Genomic DNA, 12,411 nt, shown 5'->3' with positions numbered 1-12,411 from the left:
AATATGATAAATAAACCATAGTCTCAGGTAAGTTAGTTATATTAGAGTATACATAAAGCCAAATACCATCTAATATTAAATTCAGATATTGCTTTTTTGAAAACCTGATTGAAAATTTGAAGTGTATAAATTAAATTAAAGACATTCAACTATACTATAATGCTACAGAATTATTTTTATTATTACTTCATTTACTGACTGATCTTGATATTATATTACCGTTATTTTATTTTAAAAGGGTAACAATCTCAAATTTATTACATTTTGGTAAAGCATGACCCAAAATTATAAAAATTCAACAACTTATTTAGTATTTTATTGAAGTATTAAGGATTTTTCTAGAATATTGCTAAAAATAGGTGTGAGTGTATAGTCATTTGTGAATGTATGTTTAAGTTTTATAAATATACTTGTAGCAAGTTGATACACAATAAATATAAATGCAATGTAATGGATATTACTTGTTATTCTGTGTATCACTGAGAACCTAATATTTTTTGAAGGAAGTGCTTGGTTGTTTTCACTGTTGTTTTGTTTTAACATTTCCTGTCTTTAGCAACATCATCATTCATCTTTTTTGAAGTACACAGATGGTAATTAAAATCTTTATGGGTGTTATTATTATAGTGTTTCATCATAACTTCTGTAATTAGTTCCCTTCTTTTAGTTAATTATTAAAACATATTTCTCATGTTATTAAAATGTAAAATAAATTATAAATAATAAACTTATTTTACATATTAAACCAAAAAGAATATCATTTTATGTTTTATGAATTAATTTTTCATTCGTTATTTTTCTTATACAATAAAAGTAATTAAATGTAAATTATATTCAAAAGTTTAGGTGTGGTTTTTTAGACAATTTATTCTATGTTATTTACATATATATATGTATATGTATCAGTTTTAACTGAAAATAAATGCTATTTTATAATATTTTTATTTTATTATAGTTTTTTATTCAAGATTAGAGCTTTAAAATAATATTTTACACTTTTATCAGTTATTTGGTTCTCAGTATAAAACAACTTCAAAATCTGGGGAAAATCTTAATGGAATTACATTATGAGAAAAAATAAAATTTGTATAAAAAAAAATTCAATTTTTTCAATTTTATCTTATTAATATAAAATTACTTAATATTATTAGAACTGTATAATATTAGTAGGAAAAATTGAAAACAGGATAGGGAATTTATTGATAATTCCTCTTTTACTGTCAATAAATGCAGGACTAATCAGTCCTAAATTTTATTGTAAATTAATTTAAAAAAATCCTCAAGTCAAAACCCAAAAAGAAAACAAAAATGTTTTGGCATATAAAGATCAGTCTTTCAAAAAAAAAAAAACATTGAACAGTTTCTTATAGAAACATCAGCCCTTGAAATTTATGTTTCATCTACCAATTTGAATCGATATCATATAGCATCTAGAAATAAAAGATTAAGGTTTATTTGTAAAAAAAATGACAAAACTTTTGAAACTTTTATTTCTCCAGATGAAATTAAGCATAATTTAAGCTTAGTGCTTAAAGAGGGTATAGGGTACCTCTGCCACACAATTTTGTAGCTAATTTAATGGTAATTATTTTAACCTTTACAGTTCAGTAAGATACTTATTTCCCACCAGACTTAGTATTAAATATTTTTCATTCATAGAAATCACTGGTAGAATATATTCCCACTTATCAGTTGTTTTTATTATACATATGGCTTCCCTTCCATATGTTCTCATACTGATACCACTATAAATAGCTGACATTATAAATTGGGAAATTATTATCCCAATTATGTTAGTATGTGTTTGTGATATTTAAACATTTACAGCAATTGTGCTTGCTTTCTTCTTATCTAAGGAATATTCTAATGTAAGTATGAAAAACTATGTTTATTTTGTGTATTTTATTATATACTTATGTATTTTTCATCAAGTATTATTTAGGTGGATTTGTAAATACCCACTATGTACAAGCATGTCTTTTGTAGGTTAGAAAATTTTATTGAGGTTATTTATTTTGTTAAAAAAATATATCTTCTTATATATATATATATATATATATATATATATAAGTGAATGGGATTTTATGTTTTTATGGTCATTAATCTCTTCTTTTTGCAACTATAATTTTAATTTTTCGATATCTTGAAGGGCAAAGATGTTTTCATTACATAAATAAGCCTGTACATCTTGATCTAAGGGGTTTGTACTGTATATGTAAAAAAATTATATACTAAATAATTTTAGTAGTATTCTCTACAGTAGCTTTATTATTCTTACTTTATTTATATTCACAACTAAGTAAAACTAGAATAATATTTAACGTACCTTATTTTCTTCTATTCTTGTGTTATTTTTTCATGCTTTGGCTACAAGCTAAAAATATTTCCCTCTTAGTTTTTAGGACTTCATATTTTATTTACTTTGAGAAATGTGATAATTTTGTCTGTAATTTTTTTGTGTCAGGTACAAAAAATTACAGACACTTTTTTTTATGGTGTTCCCGAGAAATTTTATAGCTGCTTGAAGCAGAAATAACTGATCTCCTAGCCTTTGACTCTGAAGTTGGTGGAGAACCCGATGCTAAGAATGGTAGGCTGCTAAATACAAGTGCAAGTACCTCATCAGTTAGGTCAGAACATTCATATTCAAATGTTAATTTATTTTCAGAAGGAAATAATTCTTCTACTGAAATTATAGACTCATCAATCATATCCAAACCATCAATAAGCCCAAAATGCAAAAGTGGAAGACATAGCCTGAGTGATCCACAGATGTTCCACAGAACTGAATGGTAATGATGGCAATGAAGATTAGTCAAGTGATGGTACTGATAAGGATCCATCATATGGTGTGAGCAAAGACACAATAATTCATTCAAAAAATAGATTTCTGTTACTAGATTACTCAAGAGACAATGACATTTCTGATACTGAAAATGCTAATGAAGAAGATATATCACAACAAAAATGCGTTGGAAGAGCTTGATGCATTCCTTGGGATTGTAATATTGGTGGGTTTTATTTCCTTTCGTCAGTATATCATTACTGGTCCAATGATGAGAACTTCCATATTAGTAGAGTATCTAGAGTTATGACTTAAAAAAGATTTCTTGAACAAAGGTTCAAAATATGGGTTTGCGCTTGCTCTGTCATTGACTGGATTTATGTTGTCTTTTGAAGTATATACCAGGAAAAAGAATAATGGGAGTACTGAATTAGGTTTAGAAGAAAAAGTTATCATGAATTTGTCATCAAATTTTAGAGGAAAGTGTTACTTTCTGTTCTTTGATAATTTTTTAGCTCTAAAACTAGCAAGAATATTGCTTGATCTTAGACTTTTGTATATAGATACATACATATAATACAATATCATATAATACATACAATACACATATACATTTTGTATATGTGACAGATATGAAAAGGATTTTGTAATGACAAACTGAAGAAAGATAAGTTAATTTCTGTATGTGATCATGATTTTGTACAGTCTGCTGATGTCAGTTTAGTAGAATGGAAAGACCAAGGCTGGAAAACAATGACAGTGATTTCTAATATGCATAACCCTGCCAACACAATGAAGGTACTCAGAAAAAACCCAGAGGGGGAACATGAAGAGGTAACATGTCCGTTAGCCATTGCTGATAATTATAACTATATGGGTGGTGTTGATCGTTTGATCAGTTGATGGCAGCCTGTAGTGTTGTTTAAATCTCAAAGATGGTGGGTAAAGTTATTTTACTGTTTTCTAGATACTGCAGTAGTAACAGCTACATACTCTATGTACAGACAAGTATAAATGAAAAAGAGAAACCAATAACTCATCTACAGTTTTGATCAAATTTAGTAAATGGCCTCATTGAAAGCTATATTACGAAAGAAAAGGGGGTTTTCCGCTAGAAAGAGGGATGCTCCAGATGGTCGCCCTACAGTAGAAAATACTATCAGACTTAGTAATGTTGAAGATCATCTACCACAGAAAATCAATACATATATATATATATATATATATATATATATATATGCGTTGTGTTCTACAAAGGCTAAGGAAAAAAGACGTAATATTATATGTGTCACTTGTGATATAACATTATGTAAAACCTGCTTCGGACCATTTCATACAAGTTACAACTGATTTGCCCATATTATTTCATGAATAAACCTTATTTAGTTTTATTTTTTCTTCATTCATTTTGTTGTAACATTTTAAAAATTTATATATATATATATATATATATATATACTATGTACTTTATTATTTTTATATGTAACATTTTATATATTATTTTCTATTAAAAGTGTTTTGTTTGGTTAAAATTTGTTTGTTTATTTAATTTCTGTTCATGATTACGAATTCTTTATAATGTAAAGTATGTAATTAGTTGAAGAAATAAATTTAGAATACCAGTTATTTTAGGAAGTGGGAAGATATTATCCCACTAAATAAAAACATAACATGATGGTGCAGAATATCCCAGTGGATATCCTCCACCATCCAAAAAAGTATGAAATGTAACATTTTTTTTGAAAAAAATGATAAAACTTTTAATATACAATAAAAGTTAGTGTTTAAACAAAAAAAAACTAAATTTTGATTTATCCCAGATTTTTGCCTTATGAGTTAAGTTTTTATTCTTAGAAACTTAATATGTAAAGATATTATTTATCAGACCAAATTTTATCAATTTTTATCTTTATTTTAAGTAGTAAAAATAAATGATAAAAACCTTTTAAAAAAAAAAAAATGATTTTTTTAAAAACTCATTGCTGGAATGTAATCTTCATAACCAAAAATTAGTATATTAAAATCTGTCATTAAGGAAAAGAATTCTTGAAATCAAAGAAGTATCATAAAGTTTAAAAAGTAACATTAATCTTGTAAACGAATTCCACTTTAAACAAATTTAAATTTATTATTTGGGTGTATCTTGTAATTCATATTTTTAAGTAGCATGATATAGTTAGCAAACAGTAAAAAAAATAAAAAAATATAAAAACAAATGATTTAGGTAGATGCATGATCTTTCCCGTATCAATAATAAAAAGAAGCCTAACAAGTTGTGAGCCTTTTAAAGTAAAATTAACATTTTATTGCATACTTCATATTGTTTGCTTAAAATATATTAGCAGACCAAATTTGTGTTAAAATACCACAAACTACCTTCAAGTAATAAGATGTAAGTTGATGACATACTAAACACAATGGTGTATCACCCAAGATAAGAAATTCAGTTATTTATCAGGTATTTCCAATGCAGATTACAAAAAAATGACTTCTTTGTAATTTTTACTTTATTCTATATTTTCCAGTTTCAGTACGATTTTTTGTTGCATTGAATAGTTACTTTTTCATATCCAATTCTTTAATACAGAGTTATCAGCAGTGACTAACCTCACTGCCTACATAATATTGCCGTATACAGATTTAACAAATCATGTACAACCAAAGTAAACTGCATAGTTTATGAAAGATGGCTAAAAGCATTTTGCGGAAAAATTGGTTCATTCATTTTGCCTAGATTTTCTATGATGCAAGGAATCTAACCATGAGAAAAATGCATAAAAGCAGACATGAAAGTACGCAGTTATGAAAATAATTTTTCAAAGTTATGTGTAGTTACCCCAATTTTGTTGAATATTGTTCTGAACTGTTATGCTCTCTTGTTTCACAAAACGTTATAGGGATGTTGTAATGTTCTACTTTGATTTTTTTTTATGCATTAATTGCTAAAGTTAGCTAGATCTTCATTATGTTGTTAAATTGTCAAATTTTAGTGCATTCAGCACTGTTTAAATTTGGTAATCATTGGAAACTACTTAAGTAAAGTAGCTTCATTATTTAATGTTTTCTTTCCTAAAAAACTTTTACTTTAATATGATTGTCTCTGAGCATTCAAGAGTTATGAGACTATCAATTTAAAATATGTGGGTGTTGTTTATCCTCTTGCCCATGACTATTATAATGGGCAATATGTTAGACCTCTAAGATTATGACATTGCTGGTAAAGCGATTGGGGTGATGCCTTTTATACATGCCTAACTTATATGTTTATTACAAAAGCTTTCTTTTTAATTCTTCACGTAGCATTAGGTAGCTTTTTGAATAGTTATCTATTAGTCATGTCTCCCTGTAGAATGACTTTTCTTGAAAATAAATAGTCAGATGTTGGAGAAAACGCACTGGTTAGTACTTAATTCTATCTTGGAAGAAAAATTAAAATGCTTTAATCTTTCAGGTTTTATTTAAAACTATTATGAAAAGAATTTCTGATAAAAAATACAATAAATTAGAATAAATAATTATATTTTTATATTGATGTATGATTTTGATTAAAATATAGTTTTATATTATTGCTTGTTTTTTTCTCCTTCCTGACTTTTGATCTACTGTATCCTAGGAAATTGTTAAAATTTCTGCTTAGTTATGTTTACTGAAATTTTCTTAAACTGAAATTCAGTTTAATACACACTACTTTAACAATAGTGCATATTAATATAACATTTTTAACTGTTAACAGAAACATAACAACTTGCATATTATGTTTAATTTTGAACTCAAAATTATTAATTACCAACCGATGAAAATGCAATGTTTGATAAAAATATTATTAAGGCCTAATGGGGTTGATAAATCCATTCAGTTACATGTCTAAAACTAAGATTTTTAATCCCATAGTTGATATTAATTTTAATAATTAGTGTTTTATTCTGATTGATGTTTTTGTTTTTGAGGATGATGTATTGCCTGAAAGCTGTTTAAACTGTTTACATCTGTTTAATTTTGCCAAGAATAAGAAAAAATTCATTTATCAAATAAAATTTTCATTTTATTATGAGAATATATCTTATAAAAAAGTCAAATAAATACTGAAAACATTAAGTTCTACATTCGTGTTATCAGTGGGATGTTTTTTAATGACATGTTGGAAAATGTCCATGTTATGTAGTGAAACTTCAGCCAGCATTCTTTAATTAAAGTGAATTACTGATATTAGTTTATTAAGTGTGGTTCAGGCACTGGTATTCTCTTTTTACTTCCCCCACAGTTTACAGGATGCTACTTCCAGAGATGTTATAAGAATTGCCCTAATGTGTTCTCACATATATTTTAAATATGTTTGGCAAGGTTTCACCTTCTAATGGAAGAGGTTTAGCAGTTACACATATTTTGTTGACAATAACAAATGCTCTGTTGGCATTTAAATTATTATATAAGATAAACTATTCTCTGTAATTTATTAGTATAAAAATCCAATTTTTGATTACATATTTAAAAAAAATGTAAATTTGGCATCAAAATAATGTCTGTATTTTAGTTAAATTTAAAATATTTTATAGAAATAAAGTATTGTATTAATAATATATTTATTTTGTTATAAAATAAATTTTATATATAGGTTATACTACCACTTGCAACATGAATAAAACCGGAATAACCAATGGTAATATTTATTGGACTGGATTGTAAGGTTATGGGGTAGAAATTATTATATGTAGTTGATTTATTATATCATTTATTATTATTTTTTTAGTTCCTTGAATTATATGAATTTTAAGTCTATTTTATAGTTAACTGGATATGAAAAAAATCAGTCATTATTAAGTAAACTAGGAGGCATATTCATGAAGTAAGGGCCATCGGCTTATATTTAATTAGCGGGTCTGAACAGAGTTTCAAGGATGCAGGACCATCTACCGGCTATTTACATAGCCATTGCAGTTGTTTTGATTCAATAGTTGTTTGCCTGCCGGTGAATGTAGATCGCGATGTCCACCAGTTGTGAAGTGCGCGCTGTGATTCGATTTTTGTGTGCAAAAGGATCTTCAGCTGTTTAAATTCATTGGTAGTTGGGCCTCGTGTATGGACCTACATAATGAGTGAAGGAAAGGTTAGACAATGGTGTCAAGACTTTAAAAATGGCCGCACAAATGTGCATGACGAAGAGCGGAATGGCAGGCCCAGTACTCAGACCGACGAAATCGTTAACATGTTAACCGAAAACTGTGTTGTGTTCGGTGATTGACGATTAGTGCTCTGGCTGATGAATTTCCGCGTATTGGACGGACCTCTATCTACACGATTGACGCAGAAAAGCTCGGATATCACAAATTGTGTGCAAGGTGGGTATAGAAAATGCTCACTGACCAACACAAAGAGCAAAGAATGTGCAATGGACGAGCGTTTTTGGATCACTATTGACAAGATGGAGAAAGTTTGTTTCCCGCATTGTTACAGAAAATGAGACGTGGATATCTTACATAAACGCAGAATTGAAACAATAGTCAATGTAGTGACGCCATTCAAGTTCCCCAAAATGGCAAAAAGTTTAAGCAATCTGCGTACTCAAATTGAAAAATGTTGGCTACCGTTTTTTGGGACGAAAGGGCGATTTTGGTTGATTTCATGGAACACAGATCAACAATTACAGCTAACATGTACTGCGAAATGCCCCAAAATTGACGATGCGGGAAACTATTGTCTGGTGTAATCCTTCACAACGCGCATCCTCACACCGCTGCCTTAACCATAAAGAAGATTCAAGATTTTTAATGGGAACTTTTTGACCACCTTCCATATAGTCCTGACCTTGAACCTAGCGACTACTTCCTCTTTTTGCAATTGAAAAAGTGGCTCACAGTGGACAACTGTTTGAAAATGACAAACTCAAGACTGCCGCTGTCAACTGGCTCAATTCCCAAGCAACAAATTTCTATGCAGAGGGATTAAAGAAACCGGTGCAGCCTTACGAAATGCGCTTAGAACTGATGGTGGTTGTGTGGAAAAGTGAAGTAGATATGTAGTAAATTAAAACTGTGAGTAAAAACCTTTTCTCACAAGTTAATTTTTTTTAATGACCAAACAACCCTTACTTTATGAATATTCCTCATATTTAAAAGCATTAAAACATTTATCTTTTCATTAAAATAATTGTATATTGTGTACTATTATTCCTGCAGTATGTTATTTTGATAGGTTATCAAAGGATCAAGAGGAGTATGTTGATCGTCGAGGAGTACATGTTGTAGTCGGACATTATATGGGAGATACCAGTAGTGATAAGCATCCTCCAAATCTGACTGATGGTAGATTTTTGTTTCTATATTACATTATTTCTGATATTATATGAAACATAAGTTTGGATTATTTTTATTAATGTTTTTCATTGTTTAAAGTAGAGAAGAATAATTTTTTGTGTCATCAGCACAGCAGTATGTACCTACTTGTCAATTTAAATGGTAAGATCAGTATTGTCGAACAGAATAACTGTTTTTTAATATTGCTAGATCTAAGTTTAAATCCAAATGAAGATATCTTTTAACAATTTAGAATGCCTGCATTACTGTTTTACTTGGACATATTATACTCTTTTCAATGAAAGGTGATATCTCTGTTTAGAACTACTTAGCTGATCAGTCCAAATTCATACAAAGTTGATATATAGCTTGTTCATTTATGAATCTAATCTTCTACAGTAAGTTTTATAAAATTTATTCAAAAACTTTGCAGGTAACGTAAGGAAAAAGGGATGCAATTTTTACTGTTTTTGATGTATATTGCTTTTAAAACCATGCATATGTGAAATTTGCAACTAAAAGAATTGACCTTAAGAGAAGTGTTCTCACATAACACTTCTTTTGAATATGCTTGACAAAGTTTCAGAATTGTAGTGGAGGAGGTTTAAGAGTTACACATATTATGTTGACAATAAATAACAGGTACTCTGTTGGGATTTAAATTATTATACCTAATTCAAGGTATGGTATTCTCTGTAGTTTGCTATTACAAACATTCTACTTTAGATGACATATATTTAAAAAGAATTCAAATTTATCTTCATAATAATTTTGATTGTGTAATTAAATTTAAAATCTTTTATTGAAATAAACCATTGTCTATAATAATACATTATTTTATTATTAAATAAATGTTATATATAAATTATACTGCCACTTGAAACTTAACTGGAATAACCAGTGGTATTTATTTGGTTGACCACTTTGTGCAGTGGTTAGTGTGCTAACTTCTAATCAGCTAGTATTGAGCTTGATTTCTGAGTAGGATCTGACATTTTTTCATGTATTATTTCCTCCATCTTTCATTCTTATCATTAGTTTACATATGTAGCATCTCAAAATTTTGATAATAAAATTAACATAACAACTTAGAAGATAAATTTGACTTTTAACTAAGTAATAATTATAACATCGAATGCATATTTATTGTACAGAGAAATTCATGAAGAATGTAACAGACTTTCAGGACTTGTACTGGTTAAAATAAAGAAGAAAGTTCCTATAAACATAGGTTTGAAAATGCTTTGTTAGCAAGTGTCAGCTGGCAAAATATTTTGCTCTTAATTCTGTATCTTCAGTAAGATTAAGCCAGAGAATTCGTGGGACTCAAATTAAGGGTAAATTTTATGGCTTTAAATGAAATTTGACCTGAAAAATAGAAAAACATAGATGCCAGAACTAACTTTTTAATAGTTTTTGAGAAATATGGGTAAAAAACCAAAAGATTGGGATAAAAAATTACACTATTTTATGAATGCTGTAAAATAACTTTATTAAATGAGTAATAAACATAAAATTTTTAAAAGAAACTTGCAGAAAATTTGATTCTGGATAAAAAGGTATGAATAAAGTTTACTGAAACTAAATTCAAATATAAGAATTTTGAACTTTGTTAAAAACAAAGAGTTCTAATGTCTCAGTCCTTGTAAGGAAAGTTGCTTTAATATGGATTTTAATGATAAACTGTGTATACCAGTGTTTTTTGGTGGTTGGGTTTCAATTAACCACACATCTCAGAGTACCGTAAGGCTAGAGCAGAATGTTGTTGGGTATTCTTGGATGTTAGGAGGAAGTCATGGAAGAAATACGTGGACACTATCTCACACATTATTCCCAAGTCTACTGTGTAGAAAAAGATCCGTGCAATTTGCGAATCATCAAAAAATCTGTTCTCGGGCTAATTCATGAAGGAGAACTCCTTTCATCATCTTCTGCAGTGGCAACTACCTTAGCAAATTCTTTCCACTCGGTGTCTCTTACTTCATCACATAGTAGTGAATTTCAGAGGTACAAGATACAGATGGAAGTATTATCGTTAAACATTGGAGATTTGGTTGGTGAATTAAATGCTCCATTCGCATTCAACGAGTTGTCACAAGCACTTAAAAAGTCATATGACACCTCCCCTGGATCTGACAACATTTGTCTTGGTGTGCTGTCACACCTTCCTATTTGGCGTTATAACACCTATTGAACATTCATAATGACTTATTTTCTACACAAGTCTTTCCATCCATCTATCAGAAGCCGTTGTTGTACCAGTACTTAAACCTGGTAAAGCCAAAGCAAGCTACTCAAGCTACGGCCCTATCTCCTCAACAAGCATCTTATGCTTAGTAATGGAGAGAATGGTGAACCGCAGACTCACATGGTACTTGGAGAGACATGGCCTTTTATCTCCAGAACAGTGTGGTTTCCGACAAGGACAATTCTCCATTGACCATTTAGTATCATTGGAAACAGCTATTCAAAACGCTCTCCTACTATGGCAGCACCTCGTCCCTATCTTCTTTGATATCAGAAAGGTGTTTGACATGGATTGGCGACATGATGATCTACGCATCCTCAAAGAATGGGGAGTCAAGAGAAATATGCTTGCTTTAAAATGACCGAACTGTCCGTGTTTGGGGATTCTCTGTCGGGTAGCATCATCCTGGAGAATGGAATACCTCAAGGAAGTGTATTAAGTGCCATCTTATTTTCTATAGCTACCAACAGTATTACTAAAAGTGTGCAGATTCCTGTTTCATGTTCTTTATTTGTTCATGATTTTGCCATATATATTGCAAATATATAAAAGCATATCATGCTTTTCTTCGGCTTGCTACAGGTACCTTTAGATCAAGCCCTGTTGTAAGCATCCTTGTTGACTGTGGTGAGCCATCACTTTGGGATAGACGGGACCAGCTTTTAGCATCTTATTTTACCCATCTTAAAGGACAGCCCAATCACCTGGCCTTTGACACAGTCCTTGGAAATCCTTATTTTTGAGGGTATGAGGACCATCCATATTATACTGCGCCTGTGGGTATACGTGCCTGACATTTACTCCGCCTTATAAATGTTGAGGTGCCTTCTATTTTTCCAATTAATATATATCCTATTTTTTATCCAGTTCATATCCTTCATGTAGATATACCTTATATTTTATGTTAGACCTTGCAGTATACAGCAAAGAATCAACACCATCTATTTTCTTTTGGCAAATATTTCACGATATTCTTTCCAAGACAAACCCAAACACAGTAGTATGGATGCACATTTATTGTTAATGGCCGAACCTATATGTTTGGTCTACCTGGTATTATGAGTGTTTTTTCTGCTGATTTATACGCT

The 12,411-nt window shown here is 29.7% G+C and overlaps 1 protein-coding gene across 2 annotated transcripts in view; it reads left to right on the top strand.

Annotated features, from left to right (window-relative positions):
• Positions 1 to 12,411, top strand: part of LOC142320383 (polypeptide N-acetylgalactosaminyltransferase 13-like) — a 79,464-nt gene that overhangs the window by 20,388 nt on the left and 46,665 nt on the right. For both annotated transcript variants that reach the window (XM_075358096.1, XM_075358093.1), the window contains one exon: positions 8,975 to 9,084. In XM_075358096.1, coding sequence (XP_075214211.1) covers positions 8,975 to 9,084 — 110 coding nt within the window. The remainder of the gene's footprint in view (positions 1 to 8,974; positions 9,085 to 12,411) is intronic.

Source organism: Lycorma delicatula, chromosome 1, assembly GCF_047948215.1.
Source record: "Lycorma delicatula isolate Av1 chromosome 1, ASM4794821v1, whole genome shotgun sequence".
Lineage (NCBI taxonomy): Eukaryota > Metazoa > Arthropoda > Insecta > Hemiptera > Fulgoridae > Lycorma > Lycorma delicatula.
The sequence above is the reverse complement of the archived record's forward strand: the minus strand, read 5'-3'. Positions and strand labels throughout refer to the sequence as shown.